The sequence below is a fragment of the Notamacropus eugenii genome, chromosome 5 (genome assembly GCF_028372415.1).
Source record: "Notamacropus eugenii isolate mMacEug1 chromosome 5, mMacEug1.pri_v2, whole genome shotgun sequence".
Classification (NCBI taxonomy): Eukaryota; Metazoa; Chordata; class Mammalia; order Diprotodontia; family Macropodidae; genus Notamacropus; species Notamacropus eugenii.
Genome location: NC_092876.1, coordinates 434,616,625 through 434,642,424, shown reverse-complemented (window position 1 = coordinate 434,642,424; position 25,800 = coordinate 434,616,625). Strand labels below are relative to the sequence as shown.

Sequence of the window (25,800 nt, the reverse complement as noted above, 5' to 3'; positions counted from 1 at the left end):
AGGAAGACTATACAGTCATTCCTCCCAAAGATTCTTTTGGAGATGTGGTCCGCACATAAGTTGCATCTCTTTTAGCTTGCATCATAAATAATAGTAGGAACACTGGCTTTTTACCCAGGATTTTGGGCCTGCAGTTATGATAAGACTCTTGAAAGACAACAGGTAGTTTTTGGTGTCCTCTAGGTTTGTGGGGAGGAGAGGGGGAAGGAAAAGCCAAGAACAGCTCTTGGAAGAGTTATTTCACAACTTATACCTTGGAAAGAGGAGTTCCCTAAAATGAGGATTTGAGGAAGAGTAAATCTTGTTTGGATTGATTAGCATGGAGGAGATACTGCTCTGCTACACAGGGAAACCCATTACAAAGCAGATCCAGGGGTTTACACAGCACAGATTGAGGCTACCTCGCTTCTTAAACTTTACACTCTGTAGATTTTTCAGTCTTCCATGTAACAATAAGGACTTTCTTCACTTCCAATCTAGCTGTGTCAGGTCCCTGGAGGACTTGGAACCATCAGGCCCGGGTTGAATTCTTGCTTTATATACTTAAGAGCTGTCTGATCCTAGACACAAAAATCTCCCTGAGTCTCAATTTGCTCACCTGTAGAATGGGAATAATACTAGTATACTTGCACCACCAACTCTGAGGGAAAAGTCCCAGTATTTGCCTTAGGGAACTATATTCATGTTGGAGAACATGCTCTCTGAATGTTTCACAGAATGGTGTGCTCTCCTCCTGATGTCTCTCCCATTTCAAACTCACTGAATGAAGTCCAATTCATAAAGCAAATAAAATATAGGAACAATTGTTTCCTTTCCAAAAAGTGTTTCGTTAAGTAACAAGTCCCCTTAGTAAATTTATGAGCAACTTTTCTGGAGAATATCTACTGCACAAAGAGAGAAACATCAGTACTTAATACTCCGCTCACCTACCCCACTTGTTTTTAAAGATCTCTGTCTAACTCCTGCCACCACAAGCCCTTTTCAATCATTTTTCAATCAAGCAATGTCAATACTTACCCCTGAGAGAGAGATACTTGGATATTATAACATGGCAAGAGAGGTCCCTCTGAAAATTCAAACTCAAACACATCACTGAAGACATCTTCATCATCATCATCCTCTGGGCCAGGGGGATTGGCCAGTACATCAAATCCAGATTCATCACTTGGATCTTTTGTTAAGAAGGAGGGGAAGGGGGACAGCAGGGGAGAGACAGAGGGCGGGGGAAAAAAGAGTCTGTAAGCCACAGGAAAGTTTTACATGTAGCCTAGTAAGTGACAGTAAATAAAATCAGAGCCTTTCCCACTGCTGGATAGAATAAAAGGGGATGAGGTGGGAATGTAGGGGGTGGGGAAGAGGTTTTGGATAAGCAGGGAATGTTTTGAAACTCTCTTAGATCAGACAAAAATAAAAGAATAACATTTGCTCACCACACACAGAGCTGCCATAGAAATCCCAGCAGACACCAGGGTCGTCCCCACTTCGACCTTGCAGGTCAGTTAAATACTCTAGGGAGAAAAAGAGAAAATAAAACAAAAACCATGTCGATGAGATTTAGTAGAACTGGGTGTCACGCAACGTCAAAGCAGCCTGGCTCGTCACTTCCTGTCTAAATCCACAAGACAGACTTTCAGACTATCCGTGCGCATACAACATACACAGCCTGCACTTCTGCACCCACGTACATCCTTTTCTGTTCACTTTTATTCCATGAAAGACATGCCAATTAATCCTTTGTTCAGCCCCTCCCCACCCAACGTCTTAAAGACAAACTGACTTGTAACTTTGCTTGAACTGTGAAAAAGCAGAATTTTGGAAAATGTAATTCTACATATTTTTTCCTAGAAACAGATTAAGTGCTCAAGCAATCCCATTCTTTTTTATTGGTAAGCATGAAAACAGGAGACCCACCAACTCTGAGTCTGTTAGTGAAGCTAATCGGAGCACTAACAAAGTTGGCTATCTGTCCACCGCAGAGTTTTAAAACTGATTTTAGATCTCAACTTTAAGGATCTTTTAAAGTGTGCATTAGGTACCAAGACAACAAATGAGGAGCCTTCACTCTGGAGATACTTGTTTTCAACGCAAAGAGTTTTCAATTCTCAATGTTAAAACTGTCTAAAATGTAAGTAACTCTACATATGCTGTTCTGTGCACAATTTAAAATTGGGCTTTATTAAAAATAATAAACCAGGTGCAAATCAGCTGGTGAACACTTATTAAGGACCCACTACGTCCCAGGCACTTGTTATGTAAATATCTCTACAATAAAAAAAAAAAAAATCCTCTTTTTGGTGTCTTAGTAATATTCTTCTCATAGAATCAGAAAAAGAATATGGAAGATATTCCCACATTGAGTTGTCAAGACCCCTAAATATGCTACATTATACTGTATTACACTAGAATTCCCAAATAAATAAGATTGTGTATTCTTAAAAATTAAGTTTAAAGTTCTGAAGACTTTTCTTTCCTCCCAATTGCCCTCCATTCAAAAACTGTATTATCAAATACCCACAATCTGGTACGCTTTAGATAGAAGCATTTTAGTAATGTTCCTTGCCAAACATCACAGAATTACCAACCTGTTAAAAATACCTCCATTAGTTCACTGTGTGTCATCTTCACGATGGTTCTACCTGAGTACGTGGCAAGGGTTGGATCAGCACCGTAAGAAAGAAGGAGGCGAACTATTTCCAAATGGTCATTTTCTACTGCATCGTGGATAGGCCTAGGAAAGACAGCACTTGTTCAGCTTGATGAATATTCCCCTTCTTTGGATTCATCATTCCACTTTTAAGGGATAAAAAACACTCCTCATTCTCTATCATAATTGCAGGTCTGACCTTTAGCCACATTCCTCATCTGGGGCCCAACAATCTCTCATGAAAAAAGTTCTAAGTGATTTTAAAAATGGGTGTGGGCAGGATAGTGTAGAAACCAAATTACTGATATATCTGTCATGGTTATAAACAAAAACCGAAACAACTCAACATTCTGCAACTAAGTGTAGTTACTTTTTAGAGGAAAATGGAGTTAAAATGATATTAATTAGTTGTTATTTGAGAGTTCATTAGCAAAGAAACCAGGGGAAGGAAACGGGAAGTAGGAAGAATGTCAAGTTTAAAAACCAGGATTTTGTATAACATAAAAGGAAATAGCTCGGTGAGGATAGAGGTCAAGAGATAGATACAGCTTCTTATGTACTTGCCTGCTTCTACCAATCACCAGCCAAGTTTAGAAAGAGGCTCTTAATTTAGCGGAATCTGGGCTTCATGTGGCTGCCTATAAAAACCTTAAAAGGTTGCGAAAGGAGACACCTAGCTCACAACAAGCCACAAGGAAATAAAGAATCCAGAGTTCTATTCTAGAGGTAGATCTTAGAAGTACATAGCAGAATGTAGACCTCTGACCTAATGACTTCGGACAATGAACTAAGAAGCATTATTAAGCAGCTGTCCATAAAATGTAAATCTCTGTTCTCAATGGGCTTACATTCTCCTGAGCAAAATAACAGGTATACAGATGTACATAAAGCAAATATGAAAATTAAGCATATTCATGGTAATGGGCACCAGCAGCTGGGGAAAGGTTTTACAGACTGATGGTGAGGAGGAAGTCTGTTTGCTACACAGGGGACTGACAGTCTGTGCAGAGGCTGAGAGGAGACCGAATGGAATGTGTGAGGAAGAATAAGGAGGTGTGGAAAGAAAGGAAGGAGAACCTGACACACAAAGAATTTTCATAGGGTTCCCTCTGAAATATATTTTTCTTCTTGACCATTAAATAAGATCCTGGTGAGGAGGTAAATGTGCTAAAGCAAGATTTTCGATCTATACTTTGTAGAGAATACAGAGGTTTTATAGTCAGTCCATAATGCAAAGATACGGCTGAAAATGGTCACAAGAAAATGTTAAGTTTTAAATTACCACTATTTTGCATTTAAAATTATTCAATGATCTTCAAAAAACAATTTTTTGCATGTTCCTAAGGCACAATCAACTCATTAACTTTTAAAAATATACATGAACAAGTCTATGCACAAAGAACGACTGATTGTAAAAATGAAAGAAATCTTGGCAACAATTTCATCCAACTGGCTCATTTTACAGTTAAGGAAACTAAAGCGGAGAGGCTGGATGACTTGTTCAAGGTCACAAAGAAGGGTAAGTAGCAGAGCAAAGGTTAGAGGTCAAGTCCACCAACTCCCAAGTCCAGTGTTGTTTCCACTACATTTTTAAGGCTCTAAGAGCTGGGCAAAAGTCACAATACTCTGAAAGACATAGCTTGAGACATGGTTTTAAAACTGACCTGGGTCTGTATATTCGTAAGACTTACTGGAACTGGAAGAACCTGAGGAGGGATTAGTATGCATCCCCCTTCAGTAACCCCTAAGCAACAAGACTTAGGTACAATATGGGAAATTCTGCCAATCTAGTTGAATGATGAGGACAGGGACCACTGTTGGCTGCTAGGATATAGGATGGTACTTCGGATACTCAAATTAAAATGAACAAGAAAGAAGATATGGCCAACTCAAGATTCGTGAATCTCTTCTGTGTACACTTGTACAGTAATACATGTGTATGTATACACATACAAGCACAATACAGTCCCACACAGATCTATCCCCAGGCAAAAAAAGGGAGGGAGGAAGAGTATGGGAAATCACTGCCAGAATACGGGACAAGGGGCACACTGACCTAGGGATGAGAAAAGGCCGGGAAAACCATTGGGAAACATGAAACATTAGGTAAGAACTCAACAGTGAGGAACACGCAATGACAACAAGCTAAGAATATAAGTAAAGATCTGAAGTCTTTGGGGGAAGCAAGGGGCCAGGACAAAGCCTCCCCTCGCCCTCTGCCTCCTTGCTCAGACAGAAAGGCATTCAACAAGGCAAAAGAGGAAGCAACAAAGAGACATTTCCCCTCCACAACAATGAATGCTGCTGTGGAGAGACCTCTGAGCCTGTGTTGGAAGCTGGCTGCATGACTCTGGGCAAGTCACCTGACTTCTCTGAGCCTTAGTTTCTTATAAAATATAGGAATTGATTACAGTTTGTACTGACCAATGGAGTTGTCAATAAATTACTCTGTAAACCTTAAGGTGGTGTGTGAGCTAATCAGTCTGGAGGTGAAAGGCATCTTAAAGGTCATTTGGTTTTTGCCAATTTTTCTTTTTGTCCTGTAAACGCTCATCATATCCATTTTTATTAACACATTTTGTTTTGACATCACCTACATTTACTATTGTCATCGCCTCAAAGTCATTCCTTCAAACAAAATTCAGCAAAAGTAACTAACGGAGAACAGAAAGTGTGATGCAGTGTTCTAGAAACATCTCTGCAAAGAAGCGGGCAGGAGGCTAGCAACCGCAAGTCCAGGCTTTATAAAAGCAGATTCCTACAGGTCTGGGAGAGGGTCCTACCCACTGTCAGGAAGTCAGACCAGATGACTTTTCAAAATGTGCTCTCATGCCCATGACAAGCTAGCCAAGGCAAGTCAGTAAGTTCCTTCTTGAGGAACAAGCCATGCTCCTAATTGTCGTAATAGAGATGTGACCCGAATGCTCAGTACGGCCCTGAGAAACAGAAAACTCTTAGGGGAACAGGGAGGGCACAGAGGAAATCTCCTCGATGTCGCATTAAGTGATTCCAATTTGTTAGCTTCCTAAAACATGAACTACTAAATTCTTGTTTTTGTCAGGGCTCACGACAGTGGTTATGTTTTCCAACTGAGCCCCAGGAAGTTGTCTTGTGACAGTATCACTCCTGTGCATGTGCTAATATTAATGTATCTTCCTTAGCCTACCATTCACATGTGAACTGACTGAATGCACTCTGCAAGAGGCTTTCTCCTTTTATCAATTTTAGGAAAATAATGTGAAATGTTTAAACTGAACTATTTAGGTCCTATCCCTAAACTGAACTATTCAGATCATTTCAGTAGGGTTATATGACATGCCTACGGAGCTGTTGACATCAAAAAGTTTTGGCTTGGGGTATTTGTTAAAGACACATGGTTAGCTGTCGATCCTACTCTGCTGATAGACTATGAAAAGACCCCGGTATACTTTACATTTTCTCCCTGTCCCTGCCCCCTATTTATTTGTGTCTTTATTCTTTCAATAACCTAGCTACTTTCATAGATTCTAAAAACTATGAAACAGCTGCATCCATTCTGCCCCATCCTCTGATGTGCCCCTACTCTATTTGATGAATTTTGTCAAGTCTTACAAATATAAACTTTCACTCTAAGTAATTTCATTTGAAACACATCTTTAAAAAAAAAAAAGAAAGAGTGCACCAGGTATGCGAACAAATGCAAGATGAAATATATCCATTTTAAATTTCAGTTCCAATGAATCTCTCTACTCAAGACAATTAAAACTTGAGAAAGAAGATTACGCCACCAGTAGCTCTCAGCATGTCCCACAGCACTTACTGTACTAGTAAGGTACATCTACAAAGCATTTGTTGAGTACCATCCTATATCCTAGCAGCCAACAGTGGTCCCTCATCATTCAACTAGATTGGCAGAATTTCCCATACTGTACCTAAGTCTTGTTGCTTAGGGGTTACTGGAGGGGGATGCATACTAATCCCTCCTCAGGTTCTTCCAGTTCCAGTAAGTCTTACAAATATACAGACCCAGGTCAGTTTTAAAACCTAACACTGCGCAATAACTGGACATGAAAGAATTAAAAAGAAGTGGAATGATTCAGCTCCCAAGTCCTAGAGAGCTGCTCGACGCACAGAAGGGTTAAGTGGCACAGGAAGCTATCACGGGCAGACAGAACTCAGCTTTTCCTGACTTTATCCATGCTATCCACCATAACATGCTACTGATTCCAGGCTCTCCAAAAAGTGATAAAATTTAAAGAGGACGCAATCAAAAGCACGCTTATATAAGCTTAACTAAGGCATTTCTGAAAATGACAAAAGTCCATTGACTTTCTAAAGGAAAAGGATGGAAGTAATCTAATTTTAGCAAATCAAACAAGCTACTTCGTTGCCAACAACAAGAAAACAACACAAAGGCGGGTAGGTGTGTCAGGATCATATCGTATCTCAATTGGCCAAGAGGAGGAAAATATGAGAAATGACCCATTTTAAAACCAAGACCAATCCTGTAAGAGATACAGACTTTATATACAGATCAATCACTGTTGGTCGTTTTTCGGCAGAGATCAGAGGGGGAATGTCACTGAAGAACTTTTATATACTCCTTGACTATCAAGTTTATAGAGAGGAAGGAAAGACATCCAAGTCAAACACTGAAAAGAAACCATAATCTGAACGTTTTAGAAGCCAATTCATAATAAGCATTTCTGAAGGAATATGACTTTTCCATAATGGTTTTAGTTTTAGGAGATTTAGTGATTTAATATATTACTAAGCCTCCCCCCTAAGTTTTCTGTGTCAATCATTTGTTTACTCTAGGAACCTAGAAAAGTAACCCTTAACTTCTGGAGAAACAAATCCCTTTACCTTCCTCTTTTATCCCAGACACATCCTCCCTCCCACAGCCTTCCCTGGCTACATTCAGGATTTCACTGCCTGCAAACACCACTGACCTGGTTCCATCCTGAGCGCTGCAGTTGACATCTGCTCCATACTCAAGGAGATGCCGAACGATGCTCAGCCACCCCCTGGCACAGGCTTCGTGCAGGGCACAGTAGCCTGCATTATCCCGGTGGTTCACATCACAGACCTTGTTTTCCAAACAGTACAAGACCACTTCCTGGGAAGAGAGAACAGAGCTATTGGTGGTGAGGTACTACAACAGGTAAGCAGTAGTGTTACAAAAGTGCTATCAATAGTATCAGATCTAAGGCCTGTGGTCCAGAGTACAGCAAATAAAAGATGTACAACAACATGCTATGTACACACTAAACTAAAAAGAGTCAACGTCTCCAAAGAGATCCAAGCTAAGGGTTCAAAAAACGGTTTTTGATAAGTTTGTGGGTGACAGATCCATAACAGGTTGTTCAAAGAAGCTAAGACATTTGAGACAATAGGCTTAATGATAAGAGGCAGATGTGAAGGCCCCGAGAAGTGTTATCAAGAGAAATTACTGGATCAGAGAGAATCAGTCTTGTTTGTAGGAATTTGAGGAAATGTGCTGAAAGGTTGAAGATCACACTGAATTACATCATGAAGCTGAGGTAAAGTTTTTCAGAATACAAGTCGACCAGTTATTTTTTTTTAAACACTGCTCCCACAACTGTGTGATACAGCTCTAAAAACCCTGTCCTGTGTCCCTCGTTCAGGCCCTTCTTCCACCCCAGCGGTAGAAATGATGTAAATACTTCTGCTTACTTAAGGTAATGGCAGGAAATAAAATGCCCAATAACATAACCTACACATTTCAGGAACTACATGAAACAAGCTGATTTCCCCCTTGCCCCTCCCTTTCCAGAATTTGTTCTGAGTAAATAGGTTGCCTTAGAATCACTATTATCAATCTTACTTCCTTAGAGTGTTAAAATATTAATATGAAACGTTCCCTGTAAGCAGAGCAGTAATTTATTCAACGTTTTATTACCTTGATTAAGAAAGTTTTCAAACACACAGAACAACGTTTGCCATCAGAAAACATATTACAATATTTTCCTACAAGTCACACCACCCAGCAGAGAACTGTCAATTTTCAGGAGTTGGCTCAAGACTGGGGAGAACAATGCGGCTTTTTCATAGTTCCAAGGACAGTCAAGACTGCTGGGGTCCGGATGGACAGGCTTTCCCCTAACACCACTGAAAGGACATTCTCAAAACTCTTTTCTTTTCCATCTAATAACAACTGCTCCATCACATCAATCAATGACGAAAAACCTCAAACCAGTTTGTAGCTGATCATTCAGAAGATCACCTTGAATACGATGCAGGTGGAGAAGAATTAGACAATCCACAAGGTTCTAAAACCAGGAACCACATGGCCCACTTTTATTCATTCGACCTGAGACCTGCCGGCAAGGCCACAATAATCTGTGCTCTTAGTACACCTGACCTGAGAACTGGTATCTAGGATACAGCATGGAGCTGCTCTTTTAGCAGGCCCTCACGAACCAGACTAAAGTGGATTGTAGCAAGCTAATGAGTGGCATGCTCCAGCCAAGGAAAGGAACTCGGTCACATGACACCGGGATCAAGTGCAGGAGCCACTTACTGCTTGTGCACAGATCAATTTAACCAGATCCCACAAGTCTGGTGTCTCACCAACCAAGAGCTTAATTGTTCCTATTAATAAATCTCAAGGACTCAAATTAGTTTAGCAACTATGGCCTTTACCTGGAATCTCCACTTCTACCTGGAATAGCTGGATATAATTAAGAACTAGGATGGCCTGAAGCAAGCGTCTCTTCTAAGGTTTATGAACCCAGTTTCCTGTCTCCATGCCCAACCCATGCCTAACTTGCCCCCAGCATTAATATTAATTTAATTCTCTTTGCTTTGAAGATAAAGTTAAACTAAATCAGCAACTAATCAACTTTTTATTTTTGGTTTTTCTTTCCACCAAATAATAAAGTGCTTCACATGGTATTTCAAATGGTTCTCACAAACTTTACTCCGGCTTCCCCCAATGCTTCCGCCTGGGGCATACAGATGAACCTAGCTTTGCACAAACACTGGGCAGATCTCACTCAAGCTAAAAAGGCTTTAGAACGGACTACAGACAAACTTTCATCCAAAGATCAGTCTACTTAAGGAACAGGGGCTATCATCCAAGGTTTGGCCACGAGGCCCATGAATCCATAAGAGGGGGAAGGGGAGGTTGAGGAGGGAAGTGCACCTTGGCGCTCAGAAAAAAAATCTGCCCTAATGGACAGAATACACCCAATCAATGAAATAATTTAAAGTAATTAAAAAAAAGATCTGTGAAGATATTTGTGAGGTAGGTAGGGAAGATAATATCTTCTTCTGATAATATTTGTAAAAAGTGCTTAACACATTCCCTAGCCTATAGTAGGAGCTATACACACGCTTATTTCCCTTCCCTTCATTTTGTAGATGAGGAAAGCTAAGGTTCAGGGATGTCACCCAGCTACTGAGTGGTGGAGCCAGGCACAGACCACAGGTTTACTGCTGCCTGGGCCAAACATGCTACTTCAGGAGAGCATGATCGGAATTGATCTGTCTGTTACATTTAGCGACACAGTATTGTTCTTCAGGATGAACAAAGTCTATGAAGTAACGCAGTCCTACTAAGGCTGACCATCCTAGGAAGGCTATTTCCACGGACCATTTCTAACCAACAGGTTAAAAATGAGAAAACTGCTGAGCTGATCTCCACTGAAACTCAACTCTGCCACTTCTTACCCATGATCTTTGGCAAGTGTTTCATACATCTGGGCCTCAGTTTTCTCATGTGTAAAATTAAGGGACTGATTATGTGACCTCTAAAAAGTTTCTTCCAGTCCTGAAACTTTAAGTTAGGCAAGGATCCCTATATCAAAATACAAAATATATTTGTCAATTCTGCCTACCTAGAATTTTTAAAATGTTTTTAAGGACAGCATACTCCCAAAATGTGGTGAGTTTTTTTTTTTTTGGTTGGACAGTTCAGTGGTAAGCAGCTATAAGTGGAATGCCATTAACAACCAAATGTAACCATAAAAACCATAAAACTTAACATTGTTAATTAATTAAATGCCTCATTAACTTTTTAAAAAACACAATTTAATTCATAAAATATTTAACCATTACCACTAAATGTACAAGCACGTGGTGACAGGCACATTTTAGATTCAGAAATGTAAGCTTTTATAAACTGAGGAAAATATTTCATAGCTTCGAGTTGGAATTCAAAGTATTAGAAACGAATGTTGAGAATTGTTATTGCATATAACTGGGAAATAAGAAATACAGGTAATGGGGTATAGGAATCTATCTTGCCCCACAAGAAAAGAGAGAAGATGGGGATAAGGGAAAGGTGTGGTGTGACAGAAGGGAGGGCTCATTGAAGGAAGGAGTAATCAGAATGCAAGGTGTTATGGAGTGGGGGGAGGGAAGAGATGGGGAGGTAAATTGGAACTCAAAATTTTGTGAAAATAAATGTTGTAATCTAAAAATTAAAAAAATCTTTAAAATCCCCCCTCCCCCCCAAAAAAAGATTTCATAGCTTCTGTGTCAATTGACACATCCATTGAGGTGGTCTATTCCAAGCACCACCTGAAGACAGAGTGTTTTAGGAATTGAAGAACCAGTGTCCACACACAAAATTAGACAATAGCCTATTTACTGCATGCCGTTCCCCCAGCTAAGTAATAAACCATGATGGCGAACAATAACTCCGTGAATTCCGTGCCTTTGCTACCCATTTAAACTGCACCCTCAACAAGAGGGCTAAGTAAATTGCTGTTGAAAGCCTGGTGAGTCCTCTTGTCCCCATTACCATCCCAAGGATTGGGATAGGGTTTCATATGATGCTGAAAGATATTTCAGAAAGTTTGATTAAATGCTAAAAGATTTAATCTTTCAGTTACTTTTTATAAGTGCCTAAGCTACTGTATCAAAAGGAATAAGCAGTGACGTGCATAATTTACATGTAGTATATATTCATTCAAGGTAAGAATGCAACTGAGGTAGAAATGAAATTATAACTATCCAAGCGGCAGTGAGGGGCTGAAACACATGAAAAGTGACTTCCAACTCAAAGCCCCTGGTACCTTCCAAGTCCTGCCTGGATCTGTACTTTTGGGGCAGGTTCCCATGGGTGGGTATTCCAGTATCATTCCCAGGGATACCTATGATCAGGCCTTGTCTTTCGGAGGAATTTCTTCTACTTTAATGAAGCTAAAGAGACTGTAATGATGACAACATTCTCTAATGAATCACAACTACTGGATTCCAGAGTTGGGAAGAATCTCAAAGAGTTTATATCTTGTCCAACCCCATTATTTTACAGATGAGGAAACGAGGTGCAGAGAGGAAGTGTGACCAAGGCCACAAAGCCATTTAGTGGCAAACCGTGTCTACCATTATCTCCCGTACGGTAGGGTGAGGTGTGATCTCTTCTCCCTGTCCCTCCCTTCTCTTTTCTTCCCCACCTTCCCTCCTCATTTCTCTCTTTCCCTCTCAGTTTCTCTCCCTCTTTCTCCCACCCTTTCCCATGCACTGAACACTAGCCTAGCTCAGTGGAGGGAGCCCTGAAGAAGACACACTTCAGCCCAAAACACCAAGTAGTCAATAATTCAAAGTTAACAGCAACAGATGAGAGAGATTATTTCTGTGTAATTTTACTAGTATTTACTGAAGAAAAAGCCAGTGTTAACTAGCTATGTGACTTTGGCCAAACACGTCTCTCTGGGCCTCAGGTTACTTCATGTGCAAAATGTCTGTGTGTTGGCAGGGAAGGAAGACAGGATTCCTAGATCCCTTCGAGATAAGAAATTCTAGGTCCAATTATCCATAACTATCGTCTGCCTCTATCTGGAGGGCAACACTGTTGATTTTTAGGACACTGAATTTGAATACTTCTTTCCCCACCAGTGGATATGGTGAGTTATCTATCATTCAATTTCTCACCCAATCCCACTACTGGTTGACATCTTTACCAGACAGCTGATCAGGAGTACGTGAAAAATGTAGTAGCTAGAATCTTCGAATATCATGGGGATGACTTTGACTCAATACTTCCATATTCAAACCAATGGCTAACTGGTTTAAACTAATGGATGAGAGAGACTTTGATATGACTCAGTTCAGTTACTTCTTCCCCACGTCTAAGACAATATGGATCAAATTGACTGGGGAGGAGGGGAGAGAAATACTAAATTGAATTTAAAAAAACATGAAAGCTGCTAATATACTAGACCACTTCATGAGAATCTTAGGACTTTAGAGCTGGAAGACCCCTTTGAGGTTATCTGCTCTAGTATTCCTTAAACTATTTCAGTCATGGAACACCGTGGGACTCAAAATATATTGATAAAACATATAAAGATGCTTTGGGGGAGGGGGAGAGCTTATAGAAGATTTCTGGAATAGTGAGGAGGAAGGTCTTTAGAGAAACTCTGGAGGAAAATAGAAGCAATTATACAAACTTTAAGAGATCATACACAATTCTATGTAATAGGGGGAGCATCAAAAATTTCTCAGAGAAATCCTATTCACATCACATGAAAAACAGGGAAATATTGGTTTAGTCCAAACCATCATTTTTATAGACAAGGCATACAATGATTAAGTATTTTCCCCAATGTTGAACAGCTAAATTTAGAACCCAAGTTTCTATGCTACCTAGTCTTACCATTATAGTACACTCAAATTCCATTAATAAAAAAACACACACAATCAGTCCTCAGAAATGAACCCAAGTGAGAGAGAGGTTCCCTGTCAAATATTCTTATTACAGAAAGTGAAAGCAACCACGACAAATCAGGCAAAGAGTTGGTCAAGAAGTGAAAAATGTATTTCTGCAAAGCCATAAAAATTTCAGAGTCAGGGTCTCAGTCTTCAAAGGGCACATGCATCCCTGAAGTCTGGTCATTCAAAAGCTTGGCTTTCAAGCCTAACTGTAGCTTGGAACAGTATATTTCATTTCAGCATTTAACTTCCTTAAGGGCTGATGCCCGCTAACACTAAAACTGCCTTTGCTCTGTGGGCTGCTCCATCACCATTCAAACTGACAACAGAGAGGGTAGGGATGTTCTAAAGAAGAAGGCCTAGAGAGAAGCTAGTGGAAGAAAAGATCAACCGGCATGGGAGCCTGGCAATTTTAATACTTGGCAGAGGCTCCCAAACCTCACTATTTTGGTTTTCGTGTGCACTGAGGATAGAGTGGAAAGGATGGTCAAAATCACCACACCACACCCTGAGAAGCCCAGAGAACAGCCCACAGTGCTGCAAGCTGAGAAAAACTTTCACCAGCGAATAAGATGATCCCATTCTTATCATCTTTATTGGTTACCCAACCCTTCAGAGGTAACTATATTTATGGTCCTATGTCTAGGAGTAAAAGACAACAAAACTACTGGATTTTTCAGTCATAATCCTGCTGCTTGTTTTCACCCCACTTTACACCACCAAACTGCCCCATGTCCAGGAAAGCAAAGCACCCTGAACACTTTCTGCATGCCACTTCATCTATGAACATGTTTTCAGGGCAGAAACTAAAACAAACAACTTTTTCTCCCTTCACTAATCAAAATCCAACAGCGCTCATTCACAGTCCCCTTCAGCCTTCAATCTCTGAAGCTTCTGGGTTATGTCAGATTTTTATATCACAGATAAAATAGCAAAACTTCAGGATGCTAAGAGATCCTACTGCTTGAACACGAACCAAACATTGGAAAGGCCTCTATTTTGTTGAAGTTACTGAATAATTTGTTAAAGAGAAAACAGCACAAACATCTGCCCTAACATCTCAGGCAGAACCAACACAGACCTTTGCTAATACCTGATTCTCTGAATCTGAACCATCCTTCTCACTTGTCATCTTTTCCCCCAACTAAGACACCTCTCCCTTGTGCCCCCATCCCACTGACCCCTAAAAGTAGAATTTTAGTTTTGACGCTCTCCAGTGAGACTTGCCTCATATCCTAGGCGAGCTGCCCTTTGCAGCAGAGTTTCACCGGCATTCTTATTGACAATCAGCCTCCGGGCTTCTGGAGGCATGGGGCGAGTCGGGGTGGTCTCTTGAGGGGGACTCGGCAGCTGTGCAGACTGGGAGGAAGGTAACAAGGGAGTTTGTGGCAGGCGATCATACGGCTTCTGCTCCTGCAACTTGGATGACAAAGAGTCGCACTCTGAAGCTGGCTCTGGTCGCTTTCTGAACCTCCTCGTTACCATGACCTGTCCAAAAAAATTAAAAAAAAAAAAAAGGATCATTTACTGGTTATATTTACTGGTGTCTAATTAACCACCCTTCCTCCACACTCCCACCACCTCCCTGATGGGCTATAAACCTCACTGAGGGCAGAAAATAATTCTGTCTTTAGGCTTCATGGGGAAAAGGGAATGGAGGATGGAAAATGGGGGAAGGATGGTGGAAAAAAAATCTATCAAAGCTAAATTTGTAACTTTACTTTCTCCTGGGAGAATAAGTAGACCTTTGTGTACCTTAAGGACAGGAAAGTTACGTTTTCAGGAGGGGCCAATGAAAACAGGTGCTTTATTACAGCATATTATGACGTAGGCTGGTGGTGACTGTAGGAGGCAAAGTTAGTGTATGCCTAGGACCTTAAATAGGGTTTGTTTGTTTTTTTTAATAAGGATACCTTGTCTTCGCTGTTTTCTATATCTGTGGTATCATCCCCTGTCAGAGATGACCTCCTCCTCCTCTCCTGTGGAGTCAAGTGCTTGGTTTTACACTGGCGCTTCCCTGATGGCTTCTCACAGTCGGTGTATTTCTGCAGCAGGGATGCAGGCTGGAAATCCTCCTCTTCGTCTGTGCACAGCACATCTGTCTTCCGGCTTTCTTTAATTTTCTGCTGCTTGGCAGCCAGCCTCGAGGCTGCCGTACAGCTTGGCTGAGTCTGCCTTTTGCCGTTCGCATTGGTGGATGAAAGGCTCTTCATGTGCGGAGACACCGGGAATCCAGGCAAGCCTGAATGGGGAGAGGGGGGAAGGGTGGAAAGGAAGAAGGCATTACACCGTTGGAGCGAGCGGTGCTGAAAGAAAGGCGTATTGTTAACACTTATCACCAAAGCAGCTTCATTTTTTAAAGATATACCAATTATGTTTTCAAAGCATTAATATTTTAATTACCCACATTCAAACAGCAAATAGGTTAACCCCCAAAGCCCGGAGCTGGGAAGTCATTTTAAAGGGCCTGACAAGCACACAAATGCAAATTCTCCCTTCTTCCCCTCCCCCCTGCCTATTGTGCCTAGGTGCTGCAGGGATCTAAGAGCAGTAGACACTCCTATTGCTAGCCTAGGTACTGCAACATCGAGGCTCGGTGGAGATCAGCTGAGGATGGAGTGATGGAGTTACTAGCCAGCTCCTTGGTGCTGCTTCAACTTTATTTCTGGCATTTACCCAGCCTGTGGACTATCAGCCTACAATGGTTTCCCTCATTCCTTTAAGTTAAGCTGCCACAAAAATACTGAGTGTCAAAAGGCATCCAAAGAAATGAAGGTTCTTTCCTGTACACTCATAAGTCATATGATCGAACCAAATCAGTTTGGTTTTTAGAAGGAAAAAAAAGGGGGTGGGGGGGATAATATATTCTACTTTAATACAGATAGATGACTTTAAGAAATTCCCTTTGCCTGCGCATTTCAGCGGTCAGCTTCTTCTGAGGAGCTAAGGTCCCTAACAAATGGGGCTGTACAGACATAGATACATGAACTGCGGACGATCCAACCATTCGCGAGAGTGGTGCCAGCATGCATCACTAAGGGGAAGCCGACTCCAGGTCCCTAGCGGCCTCTGCGTACCTTGTGCATTGTCACTTGTTCTGAGGGACTCTTCAGACCAGCTTCTACCGCTTTTGACCTCTGACCTTTTCCTGGGGTGCTTTTCTTCGGTGCAGTCTTTAACCTTTGCGGTGACCTCTGGCTGCACAGCCTCAGCTAAATCTTTCCTGCTTTGCCGGCCCAACTTGCTGGGCGGGGGTCTCTCTGGTGGTGACACCTGCTGCTCCCACAGTTCCCTAAGATGCTGCAGGTGACGCTGTTTTTTGGGATGGAGCCCTGTTAATTCAATGCACACCTTCAGGTTGGTCACCTCATTACAATGTGGCTCTTCTAAGTGGTTAGAGGAATTGTTTGTCATTTCCCTCTCAGGCCAGTCATCTAATGGAAAAATAACTAAAAATTAATCAAAAAGCCCCCTCAACTAAAGTCTAAAAACAAAATGAGCTACAAGTCACTTGCGGGGAGGAAGGAAGGCACCACTGTCTGCTTCAGCACCTCACTGCACACTGGGGAGTGGTTCATTTTTTCTCTGTGGGTTATGTGAGACATTACGGGTTTGTTTTTGTTTGACTTAGTTGGCAGTTTCAGGCATTAAAGGGTTATGTGGACTGTGGTCATCTGTATGGTCATGGCTATGTGTGCCTCACCACCAGTTCTGACTAGGTTCTGCCAGTTTTCTTTTCCCCAATGAAGACAGCATGAATTCAAAGGGCTGAGCACAGGAATGTTGAGGAGGTTTAGAATGAGTGATTCCTTACTATCACAGACTGTGGTGGAGGGGTGAGTGCCTCGTATCCATACCCACACATCCACACACACTGCCACAGTCCCATGCAGGGAGCCCAAGGCCAGCCTGGCTGAAGCTAGAGAAGCTCACCTTTGGAGGTCCGTCTCCTCTTGGCTTTCAGTAGGGGATCCTCCTGTAGCTCCTCAGCCACTGCCTCTGGTTGGCTGCCATCAGGCTGCAGACTTTCCCCGGAGAGTTTTCGTTTTCTGTCCAGCTGGGGGCCAGGGCTGTGGGGCATGTCTGGGGTTGGCAGGTCTGCTGTCCTTTCACCTAGAGGCTGCCTCTCCAAGAAACATTTTTCAATGTGAAGATCTTTTTCCTCTGGGGCTTCAAAGTCATCTAGTTTATTCCCTGTATTATTAAAGTCACCTGAAAAAAACAACAACAAAGCAAAAAACCCCAATAATGACCACATGAAAAAAACTGCCATTAGAAGGAGACTTGGGGGAAAAACAAAGGGGAGGCAGAGTGGGTTTGGAGGCCATGGGGGTAGCTCTCTCCAAAACCAATCTGCTCTGAACAGATCTTTGTAGATTACTTGGAAATACTGGCATGTGTATGTGTATGTGCATGTGTGGGGGAAGTGTTACAGATTCTGAAGTACCAAAACCTAAACAGAACCACCCCAAGGAAGGGATGCTCTTGTAACAGTAGTCACCTAAGAGGAAGAAAGTTGGATCTTCTTTTCTGAAATGGGATGACAATGCACACACCTTCTCCCTACACTTTTTTTTTCCCTTTTGGGGGTGGAGAGATACATGAATGAATTCTCTAGAATGTTTAAAAGAACCCTTCAGAACTCTTTATTTCAAATGATATACATACCCATGTCTGCCCTGGATTTTTTTAAGGTAAAATGTGTAATTTCTCCCTGATTAACAGATTAATGCAGATAGAGGAAAACCAGTTCCCTGTCCCCTACAGCAAGGATACCACCAATAGACAGAATGTAAACTCCTTGAGGACAGGAAGTGATTCATTCTGTCTTTGTATCCCCAGTGCTTACCACCTAGCAAACACTTTAAAATGGGTTTAATAAATGATGACCGATTTCACTAGTCAGTATCAATGAGGAGCATCGATGAAAGGCAAAGAGAGGCAGTAAAAAAAAAAAGGCTGGAAACAGGGCAAAAGTGAACAGTTACCCTTGGCTCAGGAAGTCAGTGGAACTGGCAAACAGCTGTTCCTCCTGTCAGACCTAAAGAACTGAAGCCTGAGAAAAGAATGCCATTTTCCAGGAAACAAACAGGACAGTATGGTCCCCATAAGTCATAGCCTGAAGTCCAAGTCACAGAACCGCAGCAGAAGTGGTGGCAGGAGAAGGAAACGTGAGACATCAGACCAATCTGATAAAAGTTCTTAGACTGGGGAAGGGGTAGGAGAGGAGAAAGACTAGATGGTGCCAAAAGAGGAACAAGACACAGATAACCAAGGGCAGCTTTCCCAATGAATCCAAGGGATGAAGGAGCTCAGGAGAGCTTAAAAACATGTCATCACTCCAGGCTCAAAAGAACCTGATTCTATCACCTCATGTAATCTAGTATGTGTACACGTGTACACACACACACACGCACACGCACACACACACACGCACACACACAGGCACGTACACGCACGTCATAGATTATACCTGTTCAAGTGCTAGAATTAGGAGGAAAAAGCCCTTCCTGGGACTGATGAATTCAGATGGGTAACTAGGAAAGACAGGTATATTACTTTAGACCACTTTTCTTTCCCCAAAAACATGAATGCCACATTCCTATCAAGGACACCGGCACACTATCATCAAGCCATTCACATCTGACACTACAGGGAGCAAAAACCTACTTTTAAAAGAGCATTTGTTCTCACTCCATATTCCTCTGTGCTTTTAAATACTGACAATGGTTACTTCAGAAATACCCCTCCTGGGTGCTCCTACTGGCACATGACATCTAAATGAGAAGGCAGGAGAGATCAGTGGGTATTCTTCTATGAATCAAACAGTCTAATCTTCTAAAGCAAAGGCATTCCTTCCACTTGCTGAACTTCGCCAGGCCACATGGAGGCATTTCAAGGAAATGCCAGGTTTGGGTGTCCTGTGTAATGGGAGCACCAATGAATCAATAAGCATTTATTAAATACCTGCTCTATGCCAGGCTTTGTGCTAGGGCACTAGGGAGACAAATACAATGAATAAAATAATCCTTACTGGCAAGAAGCTTGCAATCTAACAGGAAGCCAACCAGTCCATATATACGTACAGACAAAATAAATATGAAGGGAAAACTACCAAGTAAATACCAAAGAATTCTGAAGGGAGGTCACTGGCAGCTGAGGGGAGAGGGAGATCAAGGATTTCAGGCAGAACAGGGTGCTTGAGCTACAGTCTGAAGGCAAGGAGGGATGCTATGAGGCAGAGAGGAGGGAGTGCATTCCAAAAGTGAGGACAGCCAACGAAAAGGAACTCGAGAAGTACTGATTTCGGAGGAGAGCTGAGAAAGCCAGTGCCGCTGTATCTCACAGTATGAGAGTTCAATGAGTCTGAAGAGAGGCTGGGACCAAGCTGTGGAGGGCTTTAAAAACTAAACAGGAATTCATAGTAAAGGCATGAGTAGGAGAATGATGCAGTCAAATCTGCGTTGAGGGAAGATTATTTCAGCAGTAACATGTAGGATATACTGGAGAGGAAGAGCCCTGAATTGGGAAAATGAATCAGAAAGAGGTTACTACTCTAATCTCAGCAAGAGCCAACTAGGGCCTGAAGTACGGTGGTAACGGCATAAGTAGATAAAGAGGTGTCAGATACAAGGGATACAGAGGGACAAACAGCTAGAAAATGCATAAAGTAAGGAGTCAAGGATAATGCTGACATCTGGAACCTGGGTGTTTCATTCTGGATACGTGGAGTATGAAATGTCTCTGGGATATTCAGTCAGAGGTGTTTAAATTTTAAAAACCTGAAATATCAGGGGAAACAAGCACATGAACTAGGCAAATGTTTACTCAAGTCATAAAATGCACTATTAGTCAATGGGCTTTGTATTAGACTGGAAAACCAGAGGATGTTGTGAATTCTAATCCAGACTTTTTTTTTCTTACCCTAAGTGGTTACTTTGAAAGTGGAAAGTAGAACTGATACTGTTTACCCCGTGTCTTCCAAAAACAGTGCCTCACCACCCCCACCAAGACTACTGAATAGTTCCAAAACTCCAAATGCCATGGAAATTATTGTAATAAGAAGATGCCAAACATTTGGGCCAACTCTATTTTTAACTCCTTTATATAATTTTTGAGAATAGTTGCCCTCTTAATTACAATAATTTATTTTTCTTTAAATGAATGATCCAACCAGCCACATTTTTTGCCAGTAAGTATATGTGTGAAGAAACTGAAAAAGCAATACCTTAAAAGCATCAAGTTGGAGGCTTTTGATATTTTTTTCAAAAAATTTAAAATGTGCTTTTGCTTAAAAAAAAAATCTTAGAGGGATTCTGCAAAGTATCCTTTTTGAGGGAGTTCTGAAAATATAATAAAATTATGCATCAAGCACAGCTAGATATAACTCCAGTCTAAAGGGATCATGTCTTAGAACCAAGATAAAATGAGAGAACCTTCTTGCTGATCTCCTTTCCTTCCTACACAATAACTTATTCGCTTCAGATTACAATCATATGCTTTGTAAAGAGAAAAGTAAATACATATAACTCCATTTGGCAAAGTTCATGAGCCAAAATGATCTGAGATCTCCATGTAAAAAGAACTTAAGAGGTCACTTAATGACCCCTCATCTTCACCCCATTCAGTCGAACCTGGGGTTCTTGAACTTTCCATGAATTTCCCTGTTAACATTTTATCAACAGGTTTCATAATGTCACCTGCACTAATAACGGTCTGGTTCCCATCATCAACCGTTACCTAAGTTCAAACATGAATCGAAAGATTGATGATATCCACAGCACTTTTCCCTCTTGCACAGAAACTGGCAATCTCGTTAACTGTCACTAATTAGTACACTGATGAAAACCTTTGATCTCAACCACCTGACCTCTGGTCAAAACTAATGGTACTTTCCACAGAAGACCAACTTAGATGAACAACTTCTGATTCACATTTTGCAAGTGTTAATAACATTACCAGGATCTGAATCTCACTCCCAATATCCATGCTCAGTGTACCTCTGAACAAGGGTACACCACTCTAGGTGAGAGGTCCTCACTTTTTTCTTTCCTATTCTGAAGCCACCAATTAAAGAATTTTCTCTAGTTTGTGCCTAGTACCTCTAAATTACTACTCCAAACCCTCCCCTTTTCCCAAAATCCCAGGGTCCAAATCCTGGGATATAGGAAGAGGACCCATATATTGTTTGATTTGCTACCTTTTCCCATTTAACTTGAAAAAGCAATAAAGCACTGGATTTAGTCAAAAGACTCAGATTTGAATATTTTCCTTGAAATGTACTGCACTTTGTGTACAAAAAGGTCAAGGAACTTAACTTCACAAGGCCTCAGTTTGCTCTTCCATTGCTACAACAGTACTGAACTGGAGGATCTTTTGTTCAGCTTCAAATTCTATTACCTTCCAAATGTCACCTCCTGTACCAGTAGGCCAGGAACATCCCATTCCGATTTTCTACATCAACTTCTTGAGATAACAGAAGGAAGCTCATCTTTTTCCTCGGTTCGTTACTCTAGATGTGCCTCTTATTCTACAGGCCAAATGATCAGAAAGAACTCTAGGAGGCTCATGTCCATATTTATCCAAATTATGCCCACCTACATAAAATTTATTGGTTTCTTCTGCATATTTCTTGATTTGGGTCATTCTCCAAATTAGTCTTCCTAAGCAAGCCGTTTCACTCTCCTATGCTGGTTGTGAAAAAATGTAAGGAATCAATTTGCAGCAGTGTTTTTCCACAGCACAAAGATCTTGATCCCAACTAGAGCAACGACAGGATGCTTCCTGTACAATATTCAATCACTGATGCTGGGGGGCTCCCATAAAGAATGATCAGGAAGACCCCTTAAGATTCACATTCGTAAGCTAATCAGGGGCTCTGTCTGCAGTTCCTGCATATCTCAACTTTGACAGGCACCAAACAAGTCATCCATTCATCAGACAGAATTATCGTTGAAGGAGAGAAGACAAAAAGGGGTAAGGAAGGAGTTGGAGGGAGTGACTGCCTCCAGCATCACGGACCAAGGACATTCCAAGCACTCATCATACGTACTTCAGTGTCACTCTACAAGCGAGACATATTCCAGTGCGCACTGATCACATGACCTAAACAGATGTGAACGCATCCGCATGTCACTTGCTTAAATCACTGGCTTGCTGCACGATCATATGACTCACAGCACATGCATCCCATAATTTATCATGTTTGTGCTATGGCAGTGCTCCATAGAAGTGTTGCCATGGTAACATTTACAAGTCACCGTGGCAACAAAGCAGCCTCACCACTGTTCTAACAATGCCCAGTGAGTCCTAAACAAGATGGAAGAGCATTAAGTCATCTGTGGGTTATCCCTGATCTAAATCTTTCTTTCAGCAGGTAGTCAATCACATCTATTTGAGTTAACCTTGTTAAAACTCTCCCATTGATAAGGTTTATATTTCTCTGAATAAGCCAGTGTAAAATTTCTCCAAGTTTAAGAATCCAAAGTAGTTTGTGAAACGAGTATAGTTGACCAAAAGGAAGGAAAGTTTTAGGAGCTAAGAGGCTACATGAGAACATTTTATACTTAAGGACATCATCACGACTCGTTCAAACTGGGTATCCCCTTTTATCAGCCAGCAGTATCACAAAAAAGCAGCACGGACACATCACGTGCAATTTCAGTAAAAGTAACCATATATGTTCTGACCCATTTTTCCATCCCAAAGGAAACTGGAAGTTAAGACTCCCCTTCTACTGTTTACTAAAGATACTAAAGTAGACCTCATTTTTCCAGATTTAAATATTTGATCAAGCCCATCCCACAAGCCTTTCAGATCCTCTGTCATCTAGAACGCAAAGAGCAAGGCCAAGAATCTTGAAGCTGAAAAAGGTTGTCAAAAGTCCAACCTCCTACACCCAAAGTATGAACAGCTTCTATTCCTTCTCTAACTCAGGGTCATCCTGATTCTGTTAGAACATTTCCAGGGATGGAAAACACCCTCAAGGCTGCTCATTCTGTTTCCTGGCCTGCTGTAGGTTCAAATTAGTTCACATTTTAAAAAGAATTCATTTTGCTTTGTTTAGTAGAAGACTGTAAAATGCAACAAAGTCTCTCTCTCCCTCCTCCCATGGTATTTAACCAGCTGTCAAATTCAAATTCGTACCTCCCCTCTACCAGTTGATACCATGTCCAGGGGCAGATATGTGAGAGGCTCATACCTTCAAGCCATGCCAAAGTCTCAGAAGACAGCCCCTCTGGAGTTTAAAGCCACAACTGGTAAAAGGAAGAATCCAAGCTTGGAAAATCGAGCTCCTCATAGCTGGAAATGGCTATTATTAGCTTTGTGAAACAATCCTCTTCTAGCCAGGGTAAACTGGTCACTGTGCAGTTATTTTATTGGAAACATCAACTAGTAAAAGAGCCTGACAATTGCATCATTGTAACCCAAAAGACAAATGAGAACCCCAGCTGGCCAATTTTGGTCGCCCTCTGTACTTCTGTTTTGTGCTCTATCACCAAGAGAGTCCAGAGAGAACGGCTAAGAACGGCTAACCACAGTACAATGCAAGCTAACAGGGCCAGGAAAGGGGTCTGCTGCTACTGCTTTCTTCTCCTACCTTACACCCCCATGCTTTTCTCATCCAGCTTCCCTGGCACATTTGTAAACATTTGTAGAAATTACTGTTGAAAAGACAGTATTGACTAATCAATTCACAGCTGAATGAACCAAGAACCTACTGAATTATATGCTTTCTACTCTGAGGAGGCAGCAGTAGTACAACAGCAACACGGACCATCAGACAACAATCATCTGGACTTGGCAGGCCAGTCTACCTCCAGAAGGCAAGATTCCCTACATCACCTACAATAGACCTAACAGGGTGAAGATGAGGCAAGCAAATCACTGAGGCTCACTGACTCATTTCTGAGTCTCTGCTTCCCTGTGAATCTTTTAAGGTCAAACACCACTATCACTCAAAGAACAAGTTATGGCTAGAGCTGGTCAATTTTCTTTTTCTCTGTATCTCCTTTAACACCATCTCTTCGCAAAGTAAAGCGAGAGAGAGAGACGAGAAATTTTTTAAAAAAAGGAAAGAAAAAATAAGAAATTTATCAAGCCCCTTACTCAACTTTTCGCATATAGAAAAAAAGTTTTGAATTGAGAGTCAGCCCTACCACTTACCCACAGTTTTTCTCTGCTGTGAAAATAGCTTTCCAAGAACTGATGAAATCTCCAGCTTTGTCATCACTTAAAATGATGTCTCTTTAAGATTTTAAACATGAACAGTGAAAAACCACTAAGAGAATAACTGAGAGACCCTTTCCTTTACAGTTTGTTCCCTTTCCCTTTTCATAGCGAAGGAGGGGCTCATTGCTTTGGACAACCAAGCAGAAGTCTAATAAAATCTCACTTCCAAATGAAGCATTCTTTGTGCAACAAATATTATCAACATTTTCAAAAAATGAAACTCTCCTGATAACCCGCTAATCAAGGAAAGCCCTAACAAAATAAGCCACGTGTCTAAACAAGCAAAATAATAGATAGTTTGATGATTACCTGTACCACCCTCAACAATTCACAACTATTGTGGGTTTCAAGTTTTCTCAATTGTAAAAATGAGGGCAATGAACTGGATCAACTAAGATCTTCTTTAGCTCTCCATCTATGATTGATTGTTCATCCTTCTGGGCAGACCTGCCTCTTCTTGTTCTCAGGCATCTAAGGCCTGGACAATGACAAACCCTGGCCCCTCCCTCACAACCGGAACGGCTGGCGCTCTGTCAGTGTGGTGACAAAACCTTCTTTTAACTGGTGTCGAGGCAGTTTACTGTCCTGAGTTTGTCATGCCCTTCAAACTGATTTAGCCATTGTACCCCTATCATCCGCACCTGGGGGTGGAGGAGGCTTGCCCCCAAACCTAAAAGTATCCTTGAGAAGAGGTTTCATAACAAAACACAGGTATAGAGTGCCCACATTCATCCCCTTTCAAATGTACAGAGAAACAACAAATATTTATTTGTGAACAGATTAGCATACCCTGGCCTCTTATTATCTCAGGACACAGAATCATGCTTGTAACGTGCTCTAGCCAGACACCCTAATACTTTTGCCAACAGGACTTCAGTAGTATTACCTAGAGCCTCAGAAATCAAGCTTTATGAAATGAGAATAAAGCACTGCTCTACTGGCTTTGTGCCATTCGCACCCACTGCCTAAGAAATCAGGTCAAGTCACAACACCCAGGTCTAAGCAGAGCCGTGATGCCCAGTTTGGCATTTGGACCCCACCACCACACCAATATCATAATTAGGTCAAGCCATTCTGAATCACGCAGTTTACTCTTACTGATGATAAACAGACCCTGGACCAGTAAAATAAATGTTATCTCATTGTCCTTTCCCTCAACTCATTTCAATGACACCTGTGCCTCTAGGAGAAGAACAATAGTAGTGCCCATTCATTCCACACCAGAATGTTAATACAGACAGAGGGGAGGGAGAGAAAGAGAA

General features: G+C 41.5%; 1 protein-coding gene across 11 annotated transcripts in view; it reads right to left on the bottom strand.

Moving 5' to 3' along the window:
• BCOR (BCL6 corepressor) overlaps positions 1 to 25,800 on the bottom strand; it is a 145,189-nt gene that overhangs the window by 2,928 nt on the left and 116,461 nt on the right. For 8 of the 11 annotated variants that reach the window (XM_072615161.1, XM_072615158.1, XM_072615159.1 and 5 more), the window contains 8 exons: positions 17,240 to 17,518; positions 16,384 to 16,740; positions 15,220 to 15,548; positions 14,530 to 14,794; positions 7,576 to 7,738; positions 2,583 to 2,728; positions 1,431 to 1,508; positions 1,018 to 1,171 (listed from right to left, as the gene is read on the bottom strand). In XM_072615161.1, the coding sequence (XP_072471262.1) occupies positions 1,018 to 1,171; positions 1,431 to 1,508; positions 2,583 to 2,728; positions 7,576 to 7,738; positions 14,530 to 14,794; positions 15,220 to 15,548; positions 16,384 to 16,740; positions 17,240 to 17,518 (1,771 nt within the window). Of the gene's footprint in view, positions 1 to 1,017; positions 1,172 to 1,430; positions 1,509 to 2,582; positions 2,729 to 7,575; positions 7,743 to 14,529; positions 14,795 to 15,219; positions 15,549 to 16,383; positions 16,741 to 17,239; positions 17,519 to 25,800 lie in introns of all 11 variants that reach the window. The other 3 variants (XM_072615163.1, XM_072615165.1, XM_072615166.1) reach the window with 3 other exon arrangements.